The following is a 23940-nucleotide window of genomic DNA, read 5'->3' on the forward strand; positions in this document are numbered from 1 at the left end:
CAAACCAAGAGCTCACTGTATACACCATATGTTAGCCAACTTGACAATAAATGATATTAAAATAAATAAATAAATAAATAAATAAATAAATAAATAAATGAATAAAATGACAAAAATAAATAAATTTCAATTTTTGGTTAAAAATAAATAAAATAGTTTGTGCTAACTGTACCCCACTAATCGTAGATGAGCCTTCCTGGAGGGACCTTCTGAAAGCATCATACTCTTCCTCTTCACCGTTCTGATGACACCTTTTCAGGGTGCAGAACATGTCACCCCTGAATACCCTTGGGTCCAGACCAGGAGCCTCTCTCTCCTCTTTATCATTGCCTCAAAGCTAACACCCTCTTTCCCAGATTCCCCAGAATAATGGCCAGTAACAGCAGATATGGTTTGCCTTGATCTCTTAGAAAGAACTCATTTCTGGGGCGCCTGGATGGCTCAGCTGGTTGGGTGTCCAGCTCTTGATTTCAGCTCAGGTCATGATCCCAGGGTCTTGGGATCGAGACCCACATTGGGCTCCACACTGAGCATGAAACTGGCTTAAGATTCTCTCTCTCTCTTTCTCTCTCTCTCTCTCCCTCTCTCTCCCCTCTGCCCCTCTCCCCTACTCGCATGCACTCTTTCTTTCTTTCTCTAAAATAAAAATTTTTTTATTTTTCTTAATTTTCTTTCTTAATTTTTATTTTAGAGAAAGAAAGAAAGAAAGAAAGAAAGAAAGAAAGAAAGAAAGAAAGAAAAGAAAAGAAAAGAAAAGAAAAGAAAAGAAAAGAAAAGAAAAGAAAAGAAAAGAAACTAACTCATTTCTGGGATGGGACAGCAGGTCCAGGATTATCCCAAAGTGAGCCACGTGTCACGAATGCTCGAAAGATCAGCGCTGGCATTAGTCAGAGCATAGAACTGCTTTTCATGTGGCTGAAGCCACTGCAGAGCCTGATTTCTGGGAGATTCCCTGGTTCTGTCTTGTTACTGCTAAAGTATTTTTATGCTAGTCAGACCACAAACTTGCTCATGTTTGCAAAGCAGTCTTGGATGAATATATTCATGGACGCATGCAGATGTGAGCTGACACGTCTCTTTGTGCATGCCAGATGGAAGTCTGTGCCTAATAACCACAAGGGAATGACTGCACAGTGCCTGGCTCCCGACAGACATTTTAATGTATATGATCTCATCTCGAGAGTTGGTGTGGTTAGGGAAAAGAGCACAGGCTTTGCAACAAGATATGTAGAGGGTGGTGACTTTGGCCAAGTTCCTCCGTCTCTAAGCGCCTTGCCTTCCTCCTTTGTGAAATGGGAGTTGTGTCCCCATTTGGCAGATAAGGAAACTGAGCCTCAGTGACAAGTGACATAGCTGATAGAAAAATGGAGCTCTCTGGGGCTCCCTACCTCCCTATCGATCTTAAAATTCCAGCTCCCTACGTCTAAACTTCTGCGAACCTTAAGCTTTCTACCTGATGGAGAGGCCAGAACTTACCTTCTTTCACTTACTTAAATGCGTTTCTTACTACGATATGCTTCCTCATATCACCCTCCAAATCCAGTTCTTTGGGAACAGGAGAGAATTTGAACATTTTTTTTTTTTTCCATGTGTAATAGGAAGTTCTGACTATGGCCTTCTTTCTTATTCAGGGAAACAAGATGGTCCAGAGGAAGGGACAACACAAGCAAGGGTCATCTGGACTTAAATCATCCTGAATTCTGGCTCCTCTCCCACCTGGATACTAAGGCTCTGTCTCCCGAAATGCAATATTTCTCAGCTAAGCCTGACATTGGGTCTCCTTGAGCTGATTTATTAAGCTTTGGAAAAATAAATAACAGAGTCTCCCACTTGCTTCCTTCTTTTGAAGACGTGTTTGGTCTCTGGGGAGGCTTTGCAGTGGATGACCCCGCTGGCCTGTTCATTTTCTGAAGAAGGCCCTTCTGTCTAGAGGCAGCCTCCTATCCTAACATGCTTTATCTTCTCTTTCTATTTCAGGCCCCATGGATTTCCTTTAATCTCGAAATTAAGAAACACTTCGGTTGTTTTTTTTTTTTTTTTTTTTTTAATGGTTGTTTAGGGTTATTTAATTCATACCCTGTGACTCAATCCAGCATTCTTTCCTCTGGCCAAAGCCATCTGGTTTGTGTTCATTGTGAAACATGATAATGGGATATTAAGTTTTTGAAAGTTCAGGCAGGAAAAGGGAGTGGGGGAGGCTCTATCTTACAAAAGTGGTAGCATTTCCTTCGTTGTTCAAGACCCGCAAATGTAGTTGGAAGTACGTTAGCTTTGGCTGGATTGTGATTCACTTGGGCCGTTGCATTTGTCAATGAAGACTGCAAACTCGCGAGTCTCAGTTGCAAGTGGAATCGGAACTCGGGGTGTCCCTCTAGCAAAGACACTTCGGAGGAAGATGTTGGTCACCTGGATCCTGCATAAGAAGCTGGTCTGAAGGATCACAGCCTGGCCTCCAGATCAGGTGCAAACTTTAAAGTTCATAGAAAGTTTGATTCCTAGGGCTGTGAGTTACCTCAAAGAAGTTTTCTCACCTGGTGATTTTTTTTTCCCTTTCCTTTCCTTTACAAAAAAAAAAGTTTACGTATTTATTTATTTAAGTAATCTCTACACCCAATGTGGGGCTCGAACCCTCGACCCCAAGATCGAGAGTTACACATTTCTCCAACGGAGCCGGCCAGGCGCCCCTCATTGATTTTCTAAGTCTGGGGTATAAACTAGCACGCTGGAACATGAAGACATTTTCATAGCTTCCTAGAGAAGAAAAAATATACATGATGGAATATGAATGGCGTAAAATGAAATAAGAGTAAAACTCCTAAATCGGCGCCCAGCATAGAGTTAGCACTCAGTCCGTGTTAGTTGTTGTAAACAGAGGGCTGTTCTCGTGTGGTTGTCTTTTTGCCTTTTTGCTATTATTGTTGTTGAAATGCCATTTCCGGGGCGCCTGGGTGGCGCAGTCGGTTAAACATCTGACTTCAGCCAGGTCACGATCTCGCGGTCCGTGAGTTCGAGCCCCGCGTCGGGCTCTGGGCTGATGGCTCAGAGCCTGGAGCCTGTTTCCGATTCTGTGTCTCCCTCTCTCTCTGCCCCTCCCCCGTTCATGCTCTGTCTCTCTCTGTCCCAAAAATAAATAAACGTTGAAAAAAAAAAAATGAAAAAAAAAAAAAAAGAAATGCCATTTCCTTTTAGGAATAATTTTAACAGCATGCCGGTAGTTTGTATTTTCGTTTAATATCTGTAGTCAGCAATATTTGAAAAGTGGGCCCCACATGTATTTGGTCCCTGAAACCTAAAAGTCCGAGAAATACTGATTTAGGCATGCCTATACTTCAGATCAAATTTTGTCTAACCCATAAATGAATTCCTTTTCGAGTGACCTAACGGAAACTCAACTGCTCGGGCCCTTCCACATTGGCCCACAAGGAATGGATATCTCTGGACAAGGAATTAGAACGGTGATCCGTGAACTCTACTGCTCTATAGACTTCCTTCCAAGGTTGAGATTGAGCAAATGGGACCCCAGTTGCTGAGCCCCACACCCCCTTGCTGAGAACCGTTCTCTACCCTTCTACTACCTCTTCTCCTGGGTCACTAGCACCTGTTGGAACCACTGGAGGCAGGAGCTGTGTCTCCCGCAAGAGATAGCCTCACTTGGGGCGCCTGGGTGGCGCAGTCGGTTAAGCGGCCGACTTCAGCCAGGTCACGATCTCGCGGTCTGGGAGTTCGAGCCCCGCATCAGGCTCTGGGCTGATGGCTCAGAGCCTGGAGCCTGTTTCCGATTCTGTGTCTCCCTCTCTCTCTGCCCCTCCCCCGTTCGTGCTCTGTCTCTCTCTGTCCCAAAAATAAAAAATAAAAAAACATTGAAAAAAAAAAAAAAAAAAAGAGATAGCCTCACCAGTGACAGCAGTCAATTTCCTTCTGTGAGCCAAGCCCGTCAGGCCAAGCCTCACCTTTGCTTAGAATTAACAGTGTATGTGAAGAAGACAGAGCATGTATCTCCTTGGCTCTATTTATATCGCACGAGTGAGAATCCTCATCTTGGGTGTAATACTTCATGTGTGACATCTGGTGTGAGAGGCACCAAGGTAACGTTCGTTCAGCTCTGAGTCCTAGACAAGCCCACTGCAGAGCAGTACCGCCGTTCCTGGAGGTTTAGGACAGGTGCATCATTCATTCATTTGTTCAACAAGTATGGTTGTGTACCATGGGTCAGACACCACAGGGGATGCGAAAACAATCAAACCAGGATCATGCCTTCAGAGAGCTTACAGTGAAAGAAGATGTGCGTGTGAACAATTACGTTTCAGAAGGTAGAAGGTGCTTTCTGACATAATGGAAAGTTGATGGCAGTTTAGAGCAGACAGAGATGACCTTGACTGGGGAGAATGAGAGCGCTCTTCAGATAAAGATGGTATTCAGGCCATTTCAGTCATTCTAGAGTAAGCCCTTTCCATTCAGAGCCCTTCACTGGGAATCCTCACTACTTAGGGTATTTTGCTCCCTTTGATGCAGTATGTATTGGGGGTGGGGGTTCAGGAGACAAGGACATAGGCTGGGAAGATGGGAGGTGGACACTGAGCCTGTGGCTCCTGTCTTCTGGGTGTCCTCTTGGAGATTCCGGTGGGTCATCTCATTCTTGCTGAATTGAGAACCCTGAAATTTGAGGCTTTATCTGGAAGACCAGCCCCACTGGATTCCATTTTACTGAATTCTTCAACCCCAAGAACTTGATGGTTAACTTATTCTTGAACCCAAGTGGAAAGTACATGGGAATCTGGAGAAGCCAAACTGGGCTGCACATGTGAGTCTAGATCAAAATAAATCAGAAAACTACAAGGTAGCATGGAAATCTAAGAGGCTAAAGGGTCCTACCCCACCATCAGGATCATCTGGGTCAACACCTTCCCCAAGGCTTTCTAGGGACTGGAGATGGGTTTTCATCTTCCCTGGGTCCTTCTCCTGCCCACCCTCACAGTGATGATCAGAATCTCAAAAATTCATTACTAGGGCTGTTATCCTTTTGGATTTGTGACATATATTTAAAATATCTTGATTATGGGGGCACTTGGGTGGCTTAGTCGGTTGAGCATCTGACTCTTGATTTCGGCCCAGGTCATGATCTCACGGTTCCTGGGATTTAGCCCGCATTGGGCTCTGTGCTGACAGAGTGGAGCTTGCTTGGGATTCTCTTTCAAAATAATGTGTGTGTGTGTGTGTGTGTGTGTGTGTGTGTGTGTGTGTGTATTATGGTGGCAGTTTAATGGTCATATACATACATACATATATATATATTGATTATATTGATTATGGTGGCAGTTTAATGGTCATATACACAAAATTAAATAAATAAATAAATAAATAAATAAATAAATAAATAAATATCTTGGTTATGGTAATAGTTTCATGGACATACATCCACGCCAAAACATAATAAACCATACATTTTAAATATGCATGGTATGTTGTATTTCGGTTATATCGCCATCATTGATGCTGTTTTTTTTTTAAGTACTTAGAATTGATGTTAAATAACCTCCCCAGGCCAATGCCTTCAATAACTCAAGACCCCACCCCCCCTGCATAGATCAGGCTCCCCTGTTTTGTGCGAAGTCTGTCCGTAGGGGAGGCCATGCATGCCAACACGATACAGAAAGTTACAATGGGAGGGCAGCCAGATTTGTGTCATTTCCCACTCGGATCCCCGCTGTCCTCATTCCATCCAGCGTTCTCCCTCATGTTCACAGTCCAGGAGACCCACGCTCAAATCCTGGCTTGCCGTCACTTACTAATTGAGTGACACTGAACAAGTTACTTCTCTGGGTTTCAGCATTCCGTCCATCTATAACATGGAGACCTCTTAGGGCTCCTACGGAGATTAATTCAGTCTACATATTGTGTGCCTGGCACATCTCATGGCTTCAGTCAATGATGGTGAGCCCGACTATTATGAAAACTAGGGGAAACCGTTCAAGGAAACTGGAGGGTTTGGTTCCAAAAGAGAAGAGCAGGATGGGAGACATACATGAAAGCAACTTCCCTCATTTATTCACAGGGCTTTGGGGGCAGAAAGAAGATATGTGGGGATACTGTGGTAGAAAGGACATTGTCCGTGTAGCCTATTGGCTGTGCATCTTGGGACGAGTTGCTTAACCTCCTCCCTCCGAGCCTCAGTTTCTGTATTTGTAAAATGGGGATTGAGACTACATACTTCAAGGCGTGGTTATTGGCCTGAGGTGACACACATATGAAAATATCTAGCACAGCACCCATCATAAAGTGGAGGATCCTTGGGACCCCGGGTGGCTCAGTAGGGTAAGTGTCCGGCTGTTGCTTTTGGCTCGGGTCATGACCTCACGGTTCGTGAGTCCGAGCTTCGCGTCAGGCTCTGTGCTGACAGTGCAGAGCTTGCTTGGGATCCTCTCTCTCCCTCTCTCTCTGCCCCTCCCGCCCCTCTCAAAATAAATAAATGAGCATTTTTTTTTTTAATGGAGGGTCCTTTACTTGCAAGGCAACTGTGGCAACTAATCTTTGTAGCCTCGGCTGGGGGCAGTTCCCAGGAAGGGTGACTCCAGCTCAGAGTAGAATGTCCTTCCTGGTAGTAAGAGCCGTCTCAGAGTGGAAGCATTTGTAAGTACTGACTTCCTGTTGTTTGCTCCAATGGAGGACACAGGATCATCTTTGCAATCTCTAATTCAGGTGGCTATATTCCTGCAAAGAGTCTTTATTTTTTTTTTATTTAAAAAAATTTTTTTTAACGTTTATTTATTTTTGAGACAGAGAGAGACAGAGCATAAACGGGGGAGGGTCAGAAGGAGAGGGAGACAGAGAATTTGAAACAGGCTCCAGGCTCTGAGCGGTCAGCACGGAGCCCGACACGGGGCTCGAACTCACAGACCGTGAGATCATGACCTGAGCCGAAGTCGGACGCTTAACCGACTGAGCCACCCAGGTGCCCCATCAAAAACAGTCTTTAAAGATGCGTGCATGCTTCCAAATCCCTGAGGTTGTGAGCCATTGGAAGGGCCTGGAGCTAGAAATAGGGACACTGGGCTGGAGTCCCTGCTCTGCTACTAACTATCCCTATGATCTAAAGAAAGCCACCTAACCTTGTAAGCCTCAGTTTCTCTCCCTCCATCTCTCCTCTCCTCCCTGAGCGTTATTTTCCACAGACCAGCAGCACTGGCTGGGAACGTGGAAGCAGAATCTGAGCCCCGTCTCCCGCCCCAGATCTACCAAATCAGAGTTGCATTTTAACAAGATCCCCAGGTGATTCAAAAGCACCCTAAACTCTGAGAAACACTGGCTTAGAGGACTTGAGTAGTACTTGAATTTATGGCATCAGCTCTGTGGTCAAACTGCCTGGGTCCAAATCCTAACTTCATGCCTTACCAGCTTTTCAGTCTTCAGCAAGGGCTCAACCTCTGTAGTGTTCCACGTTCGCCTCCGTAAAATGGGATCCTGGCGGTAGCTACTCAGTAGAGTGGCCGTGGAGATGGAATGAAATCATGGGGATGATGATCTTTGCATATAATTGGACCCATAAATGACTTTTGTCATCTATAAACTTTCTCTGTCGCTATGCATATCACACAGGAAAGAGCACACGTGTTTATTCGTCACACCTTTACTGAGCCTCTAGCTCTCTGCCAGGCACTGTTCTTAGCACTGAGGACACAGAAGTCAATGACGCAGGCAAAGTCCAGACTCTCATAGCAAGGAACAATAGAAAAGTGCATGAATGGGGGGAAAACGAGTATTTCCGACTGTGATAAATATTAGGGAGAAAATAGAACAGGGTAAGGTGAGCGTGGGCAGGTAGAACTCTGGTTAGACCAGGGAGGGTGGGTGGAGCCCAGGAAAAGGCCTCACTGAGGCAATAGTTGCACTGAAACCTGGAAGGCAAGGAGCCAGCTTTGCAAAAATCAGGGGGAAAGAGCATTCCTGGGGGAGGGAAAAACAATGCAAAGACCTTGAGCCTGGAGGGACTTTGGCCTCTTGGGGACAGAAGCCTGGGCAGGATCAGACTGTGTGGGGTCCATTCCAGTGCCAGGGAAAGCAGTGGGGGCCCAGCCCGAGCAGCAGCAGGGAGCCTGGGGGTGCGGAGCTGAGGGGCAGGTGAGAACCCCAGGAGTGGCTTGGGGCTCTGGCCTCCCACAAAGGAATACCGCAGAGCCCTCCATCTGCAGAGCCAGAAGGATCTAGAAATTCTCTGTTAAAATCTCCCCTCTTGCATGGTGAAAACCCAGGCCCAAAGAGTGAGGTGCCCAAGGTCACTTCTCAACACCGTCTGAGGAAGGCCCCCAAAGGGGCCTGTAAACTGAATGAGTGTTATTTCTAGAGTCAGATGGAACAACTATTTCACATGGTCTCTGGCCCCACATCTCGTGCCCTTTCCCCCTCTCTTCCTCTGCTCCGGGCTCTGCCTCTCTGGCTTCCTGCCCCTCCCTGGCCCCAGATGAAATGCCTTCAAGTCATTCTGTAGTCACCTCACATTCCTGTTCCACCATTGGCTGAAGGAAGCCCTCGCACCTCGATGACTACCCTTTCCCAAAACTCCTAGCCACTTCCTGTCCGTACCAAACACTTGGGCATTTTATGACAGTCTGTCCAACATCTTTCACCATTTCCTTCTCCTCGGCCGGTCTGGTCCCCCCACCAGACTTTGATGCGTGGGGTCTTGGGTCACGAACGGGTCCTTCTCTACCCTCGGAACCAAGCACGGAGGGCTGCTTCACGATGGAAATCGGTTATCCTCTTTTAAAATCCACCCACACCCAAGCCCTTCGAGATCCCAGGGAAAACGACGAGCCGAGAAGAAACTGTTACAAAACCGACCGACCTGGGTCACAGGCATCTCCCTTTATTACCACAGAGGTGACGGTTTGATTTCTTGGTGTCAGGGTGGGACGAGTATCACGGCAGAAATCAGCTTTGCCCAAAACCGCTCTCACTGAACGGATGAACACATTCATCTCCCCGCCTGCCTGTCAACTCTGTCCCTGGGGCGGCCCTTATTTCAGAGTCCCTACTGGCCGTGTGACTTGGAAGAGAGAGGAAGTTGACAAATGTGGGTTATGCTTCTTTTAGTCCGAGGCCGCGCTGCCAGCCCAGAAATACGAATGTCTTTTCCTACCTTGCCCGGTGCCTGCGATTTTAACGTCTTGACGGTCAGGCTGCAGGGCCCGCAGATGAGCAGAAGACAATGGGCCAGCACCGTCACGGAAAGGCCTGGGACCAAGGCTTTGACCCCGGTTTGCTTTGAGAAGAGCCAAGGTCTAGAGAAGCTGTTGGGACCTAGCAGGAGCTGGCAACCGTGTCCTCTCCCGGAGTACAGGTTCAATCACTTCTTGTTTGCAAAGCTGGGTTCAGCTCTTGTGACAAGGAGCCAGGCACCAAACGGGGGAAAAAAAGGCATGGGTTCGGAATACCGCTTTACAGCCTCATTATTCCTTCAATAACTGACCACCGAGGGTGGGTCTGCTCTTTGCCACGCGTAGCTCTGTTGTATGTTAAGTGGCCCCCTGTGCTTTCATTTCAGGTGTTTGAGGCCCCGGCCCCGGGGGGGAGGAGCTTAGCCCGCTGCCACCATTGCATGAAGTCTGGGTAATTGGCTGCTCACTACGGACAGTGCCAGCCTCTCCCGAGTCAAAGGGAGGGTGAGTCCAAGGAACTTCAGAGCCTTAATGAGAACATCATCGTTTCACAGACGGAGAAGCTGAACCCTGGATCATGTCATGCCGAGACAGCATCAAGACACTCTCCCACTTTGCACGCACCCCAGTTGGGTCACACATGGGACCCCTGACTTCTTTCTTCCTCAGCCTATAAGCCTTGTGTGTCTAACGCACATCAGCTGAGGTCATGGCCAAGCTTTTCCCAGGTCAGACAATTCAGGTCCGAATCTGCCATTTCCCCAACTCCTGTCAAAGGTGTCTTAGATCCTGCTCTATGTAGCTTCTCAGATGTTTCTTTTCTTTCTTTCTTTTTCTTTCTTTCTTTCTTCTTTCTTTCTTTTTTTTAACGTTTATTTATTTTTGAGACAGAGAGAGACAGAGCATGAGCAGGGGAGGGGCAGAGAGAGAGGAAGACACAGAATCCGAAGCAGGCTCCAGGCTCCGAGCTGTCAGCACAGAGCCCGACGCGGGGCTCGAACTCACGAGCCGCGAGATCATCACCTGAGCCGAAGTCGGACGCTCAACCGACGGGGCCACCCAGGCGCCCCATTTCTCAGATGTTTCTTATGTTCAGTGGGGATCCCGCACAGACCTTGCAGCGTCTGGTTCAGTGGGGCCTGAGATTCTGCCTGTCTAACCAGCTCCCTGTGATACTGCTGCTGCTGATGTGAGGACCACACTTTGAGTAGCCAGATGGTTGACCAGCAGAACGGTTTTCCCGGGACGGTTGTGGTTTCAGCGCTGAAAATCCTGTGTGTCCACATCCTGAGAAACCCCGCGATCCTGGGCAAATCAGCGTGGTCCGTCACCGCACATACGAGATCTCAAACCTCCCCAGAGAGGAGAGCAGCCATACCGGGCAAGGATCTTTCATTCAGCACACACTCAGCGAGCTTCCGGGACAACAGACGACAGGGTGGGGGCAGGGAAGAGGCCAGCTCAGGCCCGTGGCATGCTGCTGCTGCCACTCCTAAGGGGGCTCCAGCTCGTGTGGAGAAGTGGCACAAGCAATGATCCGGGGGCCAGGAGAAATGGCTTCTCGTTCTGGCTCTGCTACTAACTGGGGGACGTCCCTTAACCTCTCTGATCCCTCTTCTGTAAAATGGAAGCTTCCACTACCTGCCTCACCATGCTGTCATGAAGCGCTAATGTATGCAGAAAAGCACTCAGCCTGGAAATAAAATAAAATAAAATGTAAAAATATCGCTAAAATCCCACCCCTGTTTTCGGTGTTCGTCGGCCGATGAGCGTTTCTTCTGCTCGCCCTGCCTCGGTGACACTGCGCTAGTTAGTGAGGTGCAGGGTAAATCCGCCAAGGCAGAGGAGAAAGGAAGAGAAAGAGGACTTTTAACTCCGTGTGCCCAAGGACGAGCCATTCACCCCCAGGGGGCCAGGGAATGAGTCGGTCAGCATGGCTGGGCTGGCCTTCTCCACTAATGAGGCTAAAAGTTCAGATTACGCCCGAAGGGAAAGCCTCAGGTTTCCCAAGTTATTACAGTACATGGAACATGGAAAATAAGTCCCCAACGTATAAAAGGGCTGACGACTATAGGCTCCCCACCACCGGGAGGAAAGCAGAGGGTTTTCAGGGTGTCTGGCCACTTCCCACCTATGCACCTGCTCTCTGCACAGCCCTGACCATCCCCTTACAAAGAGAGGGTGTAGTCCTGTTCCAGGACCGACCAACGGTGGTTGGCCTGCTGGGGGGTAGGGTTTCCAGGCATGCTGGACGGGCTGCTCTATCTGGAAATCTTTCCATCATCTTCTGTTTTGTGCCTAAGATCACCATTTCCTCCTCGGGGTCTTTCTGATGATGAAGAATCCTCATTAAAGATACTCTAGGAAGGGACACCTGGGTGACTCAGTCGATGAAGCATCTGACTCCTGATTTTTGGCTCGGGGCATGATTTCGCAGTTCGTGAGTTCCAGCCCCGCATCGGGCTCTGCTGCTGACAGTTATCGAGCCAGCTTGGGATTCTCTCTCCCTCTCTCTCTGCCCCTCCCCTGCTCACCCTCTCCCGGACCCCTCTGTCTCAAAATAAATAAACTTAAAAAAAAAAAAAAAGATGCTCTAGGAAGAGATCAGCTTTTTATTTTTGTAAGCTTATACTTTATATTCATCAACTTTTTATTTATTTTTTATTTAACTATTCAACTATTATTTATTATTATACTTTTATTCAACTATTTATTTATTTTTAAATGTTTATTTTAAGAGAGACAGCGTACCAGTGGGGGAGGAGCAGAGGGAGAGGGAAACAATCCAAAGCAGGCGCCAGGCTCTGAACTGTCAGCACAGAGCCCAACGCGGGGCTCGAGCCCATGAACAGTGAGATCATGACCTGAGCTGAAATCAAGAGCTGGAGGTTTAACCGACTAAGCCACCCAGGCTCCCCACTCTGTTTTCTTTTTGTCTCTCTCTCTCTCTCTCTCTCTCTCTCTGTGTCTCTGCCTCTGTGCATGTGTCTGTTTCTGTCTCTCCCTGTGTATCTCATCTCTCTCTGTGTGTTTCTGTGACAGCAGGGCATACTGGGCCCAATGACAGAACCAAAGAGCGAGGAGAAGGTCAGGTTAACGTGGCAGGCGTGTGAGGGACTGGATTCCTCAGGGCTGGGAAGCGGCAGGACTCCGGGAACAGGGAGGCAGAGGCAGTGGAGCGGAGAGGGTGGCTGTGGAGAGGTGGCCCCGTTTCTGCCTCTTCTCCTTTGAGGGGAGAGAGGGTAAGGCGGGAGCCTGTTGCGCTTGGCCGTTGGCCGCAGCAGCCTGGGGGGATGAAACTCCACCAGAGGGAAGCAGATGGAGAGCAGGCCTCGGCTGGACACCCAGACCCTACCTGCCTGGCCCAAGGATGCATTCGGAGTGGGAATTCTAGGTCTGCAGAAATCTGGGACGCTCTGCTTAGCCCCGTTCAGTGGAGAGGGCTGTCACACTCTCTGTTGTTCAGATCAGTGGAAAAAACAGACATTTTCCTTCTCACCTTGAGGTTTTCCTGTCCTCCCAAATTTAAAAAGGAAATATAACTCAACACATCTTGAATGTGGGTGCTGGGCGTGCTGCAGTCTAATTCCGGTCAGGACAAAAGACAGCCTGGAAAGTGGGTGAACGAAGGGCTGACACTTCCTTCGGAGGCCACATCCTCAAAGGCCAGGCACACCTTGGTCCCCGAGCGGCCTCCCGTCTGGGCGTCACTACACGGAGGTTACCCACCTGTCTCTTTACTCCCGTCTTCCCTGGATCATTGCTGAAGCAGGAGGCAAACCCAGCTCCAGTCCTTACGACAGAACACCTGACCCCTTGTCTCACTTTGCTGACCTGTAAAATGGGATACTGGGGGCACCTGGGTGGCCCAGTCGGTTAAGAGTCTGTCTCTTGATTTCAGCTCAGGTCATGATCTCATGGCTCATGAATCCGAGCCCTGTGTCGGGCTCTGTACTGGCAGTGTGGAGCCTCCTTGGGAGTCTCTCTTTTTCTCTTTCTCTCTCTCTTTCTGCCCCTCCCTTGCTCACATACTCTCTCTGTCAAACTAAAAACTAAACATTAAAAAATAAGAATAATAAAATGGGGATAATAACATCTGCCTCACAGCTTGTTAGGAGGATCCAAGAAACCACTCATAGGGAAGTCCCTAGCACAATGCCTACTACGTAGTTGATGCTCAATAAAACACTACCTGACGGCGAATGCAGAAATGAGGCACCCAGTGTCTGCCCGGCGGGGGCAGCCCACATTGGCACAGGCATTCGGGAGCACGTAGGGGCGAGGACAGAGCCTGGGGAAAGAGGGGCTTCACGCTGAGCTACTGTCTCAGCAACCTGCACACAGGGTGCCAGGTGGGGTAAGGAAGGGCACCTCTTGCCCAGGGCTACGTGACGCAAACATTACTCTCCCAGGGCGGCTGCACACAGTTAGCGGGGGGGGGGGGGGGGGGGGGGGGGGGGGGGGGGGGCGGGGCCACAGATGGGGTCTGTGCACCTGTTGGGGTCCCGGAGCAGGGAGACATTCCCCAGAGGACATCTGGGGACTTGTCTGCATGGGGGAGGAGCAGCAGTGGCCGGAGCTCCACAGGCTGGCCCTGCCGGCCCGGTGTCAGCTGACTTCAAGCAGAATATCCCCACATCGGCCAAATCCCCATGGGCCGACCCTCCCCCAGCAAGGACAGTCACGGTCATCACCACGGCCATTGGATTCCTTTGTCCCAAGCAGGGCGCTGAGATTCTTTATATGCACGACCTCGGGTAACTGTCGCTACAAACCTGTGACATCGTCACTAGGTGCGGTGGCCGGGGAGAAAAGTAAGGGCAGAGGTGAGGGTCACGTGATGGGGAGGTGGCCGAGCAGGGCTTCAAAGCTGGGGTCTGAGGAGCCGGGGGCCCTGGCTCTTACTGAAGTCGCTGCACTGCTGGTCCTTCCATGCTTCCCCCGCTCTTCCCTTGAAGAGTGATTGGAAATAATTGGAACTGTCACTGGAAGTAATGAGAAGTGACAGAGGCTGGGTTAGAGGCTTACTGCTCCCAGTCTGAACGATCCCGACAAAGCCCAGCCTAAATTTAAACAATGAAGTCACAAGGCAATTTCCCCCCCTCTGAGATCTGATTGCCCCGCCCTCCAACCAGAAAAGTAAGACTATGACGGGGCCGAGTCTCTGCTCGATACAATGGATTTCTCTTGGAACAAAAAGTCCTTCTTGGCTTGATCCTATGTGCTTTCCGTGTGGACAAATACCAATTACAGCCGTGGGTGAACAGACCTCTGCTCTTAATCACGAGATCCAAATTCATCGATGTATTTCTTTCTCTTTTTCTTTCTTTTTTTTTTTTCTAACATCCCCCGAAGGATGAGGCAATAGAGGTAGCTAGGGAGCTGGCAGGCTGTGATGAAGGATGAGACCATAATCTTCAATAGGCAAGGACATCAGGAGGTTCAATCCCTCCAGGAAGCACCTGGCCGAATGCCAAGGACACACACCACTTAAATATCCTTTCTGATGATGATGGGGGGAGGATCCATCACACCCCCCACCCACCCCCGAGCTACTTAGCACCAACCTCAGGATGTGTTAGTGCTGAGAAGGATAGAAGGACAGCTGGCCCAGTCCCTGAAGACCTACACAAGAAGGAATACCCTATTTCCACAAGACAGCTCATAATAAAGTTCCTTTCCTCCTTGGGACTCCTAGAAATCTTGGTACTTTCCTCGACGAGAGTGCTTTCATATATCGGTAATTCCTCGTTTATGCCTATTTCACCCCCGCTGGCCTGAGTTCTTAGGCGGTAGAAACCGTGGCTTTCTCATATCCCGGGGTCTGAGAGCCTACTACGGGACCTGAATCCACGAGGCGCCTCCCTTCTACCTCCCTCACTGTGTCACTTCAGAAAAACCTCCAAAATCCCCCCACTGACTGGGGAGCCATTCTGAAGATGGTTGCCCATTTTCTCTTCCCCGCTTCCCCGTGGGCGCGAGGGAGACCGCCTTCTCCCCTGCCTTCTACTGAAACAAAGCCGCTTTCAGTCTTCTCACTCCCCGACTCTGGCTGATGCTGGACACACAGGGATCCAACGGACGGTCACTAACAAAATAAAGGTTGTTTGATTTCAGCATTCCTTCCCATTGTGATCTAGATGGTGCCAAAGGAAATAAGCTTTTGTTTTTCTGGAATCCAGATACTTAGGAAGTTCAGATAACCAGATTTTTTGTTTGTTTGTTTTTTGGTACAGTCTGCATTCTTTTTTGGAAGGGGAGGCAAAGAAGTCAAAACTGCTGAAAACAGGGATTTAACTAGAAAAGCCACATATAGGGGCGCCTGGGTGGCGCAGTCGGTTGGGCGTCCGACTTCAGCCAGGTCACGATCTCGCGGTCCGGGAGTTCGAGCCCCGCGTCGGGCTCTGGGCTGATGGCTCGGAGCCTGGAGCCTGTTTCCGATTCTGTGTCTCCCTCTCTCTCTGCCCCTCCCCCGTTCATGCTCTGTCTCTCTCTGTCCCAAAAATGAATAAACGTTGAAAAAAAAAATTTTTAGAAAAGCCACATATAGGGCAAGTCATACCCAATCATACACCTTCGCCACCCATAGCCACAGGACTGTGTGCTAAAGACGATAGTTCACGAATCTGACCCCGAAGCAGGGCAAGGTCTCTTGAACACTAATACTACCTCGATATTAATTTGAATAACCTTGGATAACTAACTACAAGAGTCTTCTGCTTAATCAGAAGAGCTAGTAATCCATGTGAGACATACACAGGAATTCTAAATCATAAACAATAGTCATATTAACCCAACCCACACAAGCCAGATTAACCACTTGAATGGAATAGGGGAAGGGGGTAAGTGATAAATGTCCTAACTGTATTTTCCACCATAGGGTTTATCCTCTGGCATCCTGTAAATGAAGCCTCTGCTTCTTGGTAATATATTCTTGATTCTAGAATATTTCTGTCCCTCCTGGTAAATGAAAAGCAAATGGTCTTTGGAATCTGAAGTGCTGGGTTGCTATTCTGGCTCAACTATTTACTAACAGGGTAAGCTTGAGAAACTTACTTGAATTCTCTAAGCCTCAGTTTATTTATCTGTAAAATGGCATGATAATGACATTTGCCCTCAAAGAGTGATTTAGGGATGAGGTAAAGTATGTTAATAAACTTTGTAAATTGCTCAACCTTGTACGATTGTTAGACATGAATTCTACTGTCACGATAGCCCTACCCATATAATCCTCTCAGGTACTACAAGTAACCTAATCATATACAATTCATATCTCGAAACCTAACCACAAGTTCAAAGCCGTGCAAGGAACCCGTTAAGCCACATACTTAATAGATCACTTTATTATATGTGAATACACCTTATTTTTAATGCTTAATGCTTGCAAATAGTTTCACACAATAGACCCTCTATGCAGAAGTTTACTCTGGTGTCCACGCCGGGGGCTGTTTTGTAGGTAACTCTGCTTAGGATGAGGTCATTTAGGTGAGTATTTCAGTTACTAACCTTCTGGGGCATAGGATTCTAACCACCCATCCTGACCTTGAATGATCTACCCTCCCTCGTAACAGTGCCACAGTGCACTTCCATGGTGAAGTCTCTGCTCTCTTCGCATTAGGCAGAATGCCCTTCTGGATTTATAATCATATGCAACCAACTGCCATGAGTGGACAGTGCGTGAAAAAAATCAGAAACGCATGCCAACCCCTATGTGTTCCTAAACCCCAACCGCGTTCAGACCAGCCAGCAAATTCTCAGAATTAAAAAAAAAAAGAGAGAATGTTAACGATGTACAGAAACTTAGAGATAACCTTAGTCTAATGATCTCACATCACAGAAGAAGAAACTGAGGTTCAAAGTGGTAGAATTCACCCAGAATAACCCGGCAAAATTATGAAGGCGCCAGAGCTACTGGTTTTCCAATCTATTCCTTGTAAACACACGCACGCGCGCACACACGCACGCGCGCACACACGCACACACACACACACACACACACACACACACCCTCTTTGGGACTATGGGTATAATTCTCTTTTTCTGAACACACCAGACATTCTACAAGGCACTGCAGAAGTTTCCAGGATTTCCACTTATGATGGCTAAATTGGAATGTTACGACATCTGCCCTATTTTTCAGGCAATTTCTCAACACAAAAACCAATGCCAATTAATCAGCATGTAGCACATTTCACTGAAGCACAGTTGTGATCTTGGAGCTTAACTACACGAGCTGAAAAGGAAGGAGAGACCTTTTCTATTTCAAGAATGTGTGACAGAACAGATTATGGAATCAGGACTCCAGTCTTGGCCTTTCTATGAAGCTAGCTGTTTGACTTCAGCTGAGTCTTTCTGAACTTTGGTTCCTTCCTCACCATAAGAAAAGGAGTAGGTTTAGATCAAGGATTTACTCGGTCCCCCGAGGAAGGGCCATTAGGACGTCCATGAATCCCTAGAGGTTACAGGCAAAATTCAATGTATATATGCCTTTTTCTAAGAAATGGTTTCATGGGTTTCACCCGATTCTCAGTGGGGTCTGCAATTCCACAATTCTGTGTATATTTTTTTTTTCAAGTGGTACTAGTCCCATTTGCATTAATGGACAAGAAAGCACAAAGGCAAGCTGAGTTAAAACTGGGCTCCTCACAATTGTGTCATTCCCCAGTCAGAGTGACAATCCTCCAATCTTTCACCTCTCTTGACCTTAAATGTTCCAAAAATCCAACTATCTTAACAAACGGTCCACAGCTTTTAGTCTACGCAAAGTACTGAAAGTGGTACATGGATAAAGGAGACGCTGACCTGCCTGCACGGAGCTTACGCTCTCACCGGGGGCAAAGACAAGCCTCCGGATCACTATCATGCCAAGCAGCCTCACAGACAGACTACTGTGATTCAAAAGAAGGAAAGTGTATCCTGTTGGGGAAATCATGGGAGGGCATATGGAGGAAGCGGTATTGGGGGTGAGATGTGCAGGGTGAACAAGGTTTTGATCTGCTGGGGTAGGGGGAGAATAAGGGGGCATCTTTGGTGGAGGGATTCTCATAGGCCAAAAGAATAGAAACAGAAAGAAGCATGGGGCTTGTGTAAGGCACAGGAAATAATCCAGATTCCCTGTAGAGCTGCCTGGGGTGGGAGGAGAGGAGTTGTGAATGACATTGTGTAAAATCTTTGAATGAGAATGGTGTTGGTACTCAGTGTTATAAGCAATGGAGACTTCCAAAGGTTTATGGACGAAGGGAGTAAAATCATAGAATTATAGAAATTCTGAATTAAAGATCTCTTTACCCCTGTTTTAGGGACAAGAGAGTCAGAACAAGAACCCAGAGAGCTTGCCAGATTCCTAAGTCCAAATTCTTTGCATTATACCAGCTGCCTCACGAGGTCCCTCTGGTAGCAGTGTGTAGGGTGGAGAAGAAGAGTTCAGGCAGGAGACCAATATGGCAGCCATTACAGGAGTCCAAGTGAGAATTTAAGGTGGAATAAAGAGAAACTGAGCATCAGGGGAGGGAGGCAGTCAGAGGAGGGGCTGGGGCTGGGGGAGGCCATGAAATATCCCTTTTATCTCCTCCATGAAGCTCAGAGCATTACGTGTTCATTCACATCAGAGGGGTGTGGCATTTGATTTCACTCACCGGCAGGTCCAGAGTCAACCGGTCCATCCTTGCTCAGCTTATGAACTCTTAGCCCTCCCAACTCCCCTTCAGTACTGTGCACTCTCTAGAGAAAAGAGGCCAGAAATCACGCCGGCAGTGATCATAAGCAGCCCTGGAACTGTTCCTTTAAGGGACCGGTAGATGATTTTAGGATTCAGGCAACTCTGAGGGTTTTCTTTCTGGCTTTGCTAGAGTGCCAGGCATACCATGGCTCAAAACCACTTAGCAAATGAGGTTCATCCAGCCCACAGGAGTGCTTCCCTGGGGGCTTCTGACCCATGCAGGAATGTCTGGCATAGAGGGGTCCCTTCCAGTGTTTTTCCCTTCAGTGGCCGGTCTCTGGATCACCAGCATCACCTCAGGTCTCTTGCTTTGTCCCTTGTCCGGACCTGTCAGCTCATCAACTCTGTGACTGGCTCATCTTTCTTGAACTGGGATGTCAGGAGTCTGAGTATGTCTGACCAAGAACATAGGTGTGACAAAAGCTGGATAGTGTGAATGGCAAACATCCAGTTGTGCAGAATGCTAAGTCTATAGTCTATTTTTTCCCTTCTACGTTGGCCTTTCGTTTGTGCCAGTTTTATAAAGACAGAACCAACAAGGGAATCATGAGAAGCAGCTTCTAGGAGAAAGAAAGTATCAACCCAACAGATCATTTTCTTGCCAGAGGAATGGCCACACGTAACAGGCATGCAGTAAAGAGGGGACAGTGAATCAGTGACATCTTTTTGATGCTTGTCTTATCAGTTCCTCTTTCTCATGAACCAAGAGGATGACGATCATCGAGGCCAGCCAGTTGATTTCAACGGACCACGTGGGACAGTCACTTTTCACTTTCCACCGTAAACTGTGCCCAAACAGTGCTGGTATGGAGCAGGTGTTCAGACAGGCTTAGCTTAGTTTTGTCTCCCTTCCCCAGACCCCTCACTGGCAGATTCGCTCTGACACCTCAGGCTTCATGACGAGGACGAAACCGGATTTCGCTACAAACAACACCTTCAAGTCCTTCTGTCGTGAAAGAAGTCTGTACTCACTGCGGTTTAGCAAGCCATCTCTTGAGGCAAACAACCTACATTCAAGTCCCATCTCCGGTTCACTACGAGCTTACAGCCTCAAGCAAGTTCTCTGACCTCTTTACACCTTGATTTCCATTAAAACGGGGATAATGACAGCGGGTAGCCAATAAGATTGGTGTGAAGGGTAAATGAGTTAACAAGGTGGTGCATTTCAAGCACGCGGGGTAAGTACTTAAAGAACTCCAGCTGCTTTTCATAAGGGAGCTCTGAAGTTTGAGTCTACTGAACATCTGGTGATTCATAGCTTCGGGCTAGGGGCCAGTAAAGGGGACCAAGGTGCCGTCCAGATACACCAGCTGTGCACCGAAGCAGCACTGCAAGACTCGCCAAGTATCAAGGACAACACAGTGGTTCCCCACCTGCCCTACTTGAGCAATAGTTTAGGCTAATCCACCTTCTTTATTCCTCTAACCTGGACGATTATTGGCCCGAGGCTGGCCTCCAAAGGCCTGCACGTGGCCTCCTCGGTTTGTACGTTTAAAAACAAAAGAGAGGGGCGCCTGGGTGGCTCAGTCCGTGCAGTGTCTGACTTCGGCTCAGGTCATGATCTCAGTCCATGAGTTCGAGCCCCGCGTCGGGCTCTGTGCTGACGGCTCAGAGCCCGGAGCCTTCTTTGGATTCTGTGTCTCCCTCTCTCTCTGCCCCTCCCCTGCTCATGCTCTGTCTCTGTCTCAAAAATAAACAAAAACATTAAAAAAAATTTCTAAAGCAAAAGAGAGACAGAGAGCTCTAGCCATCTGAGTCAGGGTGGCTATTTTGTGCCTCTTCACTTCGATTTGGGTTTGGTTTTTCTATTTCTAGACATCAGGCCCTGTAGCCCTCCCGGTGTTTCGGGCCGTCGGAGCTACGTGGGGATTTAGGAACCATCTAATGTGCTTGTTTTGGAGCCAAGGAAACCGAAGCCCTGGGTAGTGAGTAAAGTTGCTCGAGATCACCCAGCTAGCTCAGCTCAAAGTCAGGACTCGTTCTGTCGGGAGGGAGGTCCGGTGTCCCAGGCCGTGCGCGCTCTACCAAACCCAGCTGGGTTCGGTTTCCTGAACCCTGGCTAACTTTTCTGTCCTGTCCCCAGGGAGCCCCCACCTTCCCTGGTGCACACCACGACTTTTCTTCAGCTCAGCTCCTGCCTGCCCCTGGCGCCTCAGACACTCCTGGTCTTCCTGTCCGCTCTTGCCCACACACATCCTTGATGGGAACTGTCCTGCCCTGTCCTGCAAACCCGACTGCTTCCAGCCCAAGTGCGTCTGCGCCTTAGGGCCTGTGAGGTTTCAGGAGCCCGGCCTGGGTGACATCCAGATGGACACCGGGAAAGCTCTTCTTTGCCCCAGAACCTGTTCCTCTCTGTTCTTCTCTTCCCACTCCATTTTCCTCTGTCTTCCCGACTCTCTGTTGCTCAATCTCCCTCAGTCTTCCTCCTCTGCTTCCTATCCCCCGTTCTCCTCTTTTCTCTCCAGCTCCCAGCCCGGTCCCCTTGTCCCTCTTCTCTCCCTCCGTCCTCACTTTCCCGTTCCTGGTCCCGCCTGCGCTCTGCCCCTTTCCCTCTCCTCCTTTTCGTCCCCCCACCCTCCCCCGTCTCTTCCTCCACTCCCTTCCTCTCACCCTTCCACACATCTGTTTCTAATCTGAGCCCTCGAGGCGCCCGTTTGAAACAAAAAAGCTCCCCCCACCCTCAGGAACCTGGCACAAAAATTCCTGAATAAACCTTCCTCCCTCCTCCGATCCTCCCGCTTCCCCAGATACTCCTGAAACTGACCACCAGCCCTCCCCGCCCCCCAACCCTCAGCATCAGACGGTTCACGCCCAAAGTCCCCCCGGAGACGCGCCCCCCCCCCCGCCCTCCGCCCCCGGCCCCCAGCCCGCTCCCGGGCCCAGATGTGCGAGCCGCTGGCGATGGCCGACCGGGCGGGTCTCCGCGGCCAGATGTGTGCCCCCGCCCCCCAACCCCGCGCGGCGAGCGGGGACCCGGGCGCCCGCGCTCCCCGGGGGCCGCGGGGACGGCCTTGCGGAGCTGGCCCGCGCTCGCGAGCACTCACCTAGCCAGAGGAGGAGGAGGAGGAGGCTCATCCCGACGCCCCGGGCGCGGGCGCTCCCCCGCTCAGCCGCTGCTGGGCTCCGGGCCGGCGGGGCGCAGCCGACGGACCTCGGGCGAGCCGGGCGCGGCGCCTCGGGGTGCGCGCGGGGCGGCCGCAGCCATGTGCCGGCGCGGGAGCCGTCCCCGCGCCCGGTCCCCGCGCCCCCCGCCACCCCCCCGGCGCCGAGGGGCAGCTCGCGCCCGGACGGGAGCGGGGACCAGGGTCGGGGAGGACAGGGCCAGGCGGGAAGACGCTACCGCTCCGCGGAACACTTTTCCCTGTTAGGAAAGAAAAAAGAAGTGAAGAAAGAGAGGGGGGGGAGAAAAGAGTGAGCTGGAACCACATGGTCGCCTCCCACCGGCAGCCCCTCCCTCGCCCCCCCCCCCCCCCGCGCCCGCCCTCGCGCAGCCGGGCCCGCCGCCGGGGCCGGGAGGGCAGGGGGCCGGGCCGCACCGACCCGCGCGGGGGATCGGCTGAGGCCTGGCCGCGCGTCTCCGGCTCCGTTCTCACTTTGTGCCTCTCTCCACTTCTCCCTGGCATCTCGTTTTCTCGCCCCCACTCACCCTCTGTGCTTCCAACTCTCTCCCTCATCTGCCCTCCCTCCCGCCACCGTCTCTCTCTCTCTCTCTTTCTTTTCTCGCCCATTTACATTCTTCTGGCCGCTCCCCTCTCACCTCCTCCCTCCTCTCCCTTCTTCCCTCGCTCCTTCTCTCCTCTGCTCGACCCTCCCTGTCTGGCTGCGTCGTAGGAAAGCGCAGGCTGACCATAAGGACGGTTAGGCGTGGAAGGGACTGCGACGGGCCGGCAGCCCTCCGCTGGCTGCTCCCTGCCTGCTTGGGAACCCCAGCCACCCTTCGCCTGGCCCTCCCCTGGCCTTTCGCATTCGCTCGCGCTCTCTCTCTCTCTCTTTCTGCTGTCAGTATTTACAGCAGCCCATCCTCGGATCCCCCGGGGAGTGGGCTGTCCAGACCTCAGTGGAACTGGTCCATTAGGAAGCACTGCACGTGGCTCTGGCCCAAGTATGCATCACTCCCTTCCAGAAAGAAAAGGCAGAAGGCGTGCAATTCCCTCCTCGCCAGGGCCGCACTCCTGGGCCCCAGGGACCCGCCTGCCGGCCAGTGGCACAGGTGGGAGCTGGCCTAAGGGAGGGAGAGGTCTGCCCTAGAGGGCCCTGGAGCACAGAGGCTAGAGGATACTAGAGGAAAGGGCAGTAGGGGCCGTGCTCGGGTCTCCACTGCCTGGAGCACGACGTGTGGCACACACGCCTCCTGGGCTCTGGGAAACCTTGGAGCTGTGCTCTCTGGTCCCCAGACTCTGGATGTTCCTGGAGCGGCGACTTCTCTTTCAGCCACATTGAGGCATGAGGACCCGCTCGTCTTCAGCCTCACCGGTGTCTATGAGTGAGAGCTGCCCCCCCCCGCCGCGCGCTGAGAAGTTGGGGATGCTTTCCAAGAGATGAACCCCTCCAGGCCTGTTAGGCTTGCCTGATCGCACATTTGCCCCATTTTTCCAGGCCTCTCTCTAGGAGTCTTAGATCCCAGGAGCCGTATAGTACCCTCTGGTCCTCAGGAAAACCAACCCATTTCATAGATGAGGAAAGCAGAGGCTTGGAGAGGTAGGGGACTCTCACCACGTCGCTCAGAAGGGAGGGTCAAGGCAGGGGCTGTCGTGGTGGCTTTGGGATCAGCTGTAAGTTCCTTTAGAATGCCAACGTTTATCCATGTTGTGTCTGCTTCTTCAGTAACGATTTATTCATCTACTGTGCACCAGGTGCTTTTCTTAGGGTGAGGACACAAAGCGAGTAGAACTTGGTTATTGACATTTTTTCAATATTTGGAACTAATATGGCAGGGCACCGACTACAGACCAGGAATTATGTTAATTATTTAACATTTGTCTTTGCATTTAATTCTTAGAGCAATGCTAAGGGATAAGCGTTTTTTAAAAAAAATGTTTATTGGGGCGCCTGGGTGGCGCAGTCGGTTAA

The 23940-nt window shown here is 50.0% G+C and overlaps 1 protein-coding gene across 1 annotated transcript in view; it reads right to left on the bottom strand.

Annotated features, from left to right (window-relative positions):
* Window positions 1–22845, bottom strand: part of LOC123600828 (CXADR like membrane protein) — a 101150-nt gene extending 78305 nt beyond the window's left edge. Inside the window, 2 exon segments of the mRNA XM_045483222.1 lie at window positions 21915–22231; window positions 22628–22845. Coding sequence (XP_045339178.1) covers window positions 21915–21945 — 31 coding nt within the window. The 5' untranslated portion in view covers window positions 21946–22231; window positions 22628–22845.
* Between the last annotated feature and the right edge of the window lie 1095 nt (window positions 22846–23940).

This window comes from Leopardus geoffroyi, chromosome D1 (assembly GCF_018350155.1).
Source record: "Leopardus geoffroyi isolate Oge1 chromosome D1, O.geoffroyi_Oge1_pat1.0, whole genome shotgun sequence".
NCBI classification, from domain to species: domain Eukaryota; kingdom Metazoa; phylum Chordata; class Mammalia; order Carnivora; family Felidae; genus Leopardus; species Leopardus geoffroyi.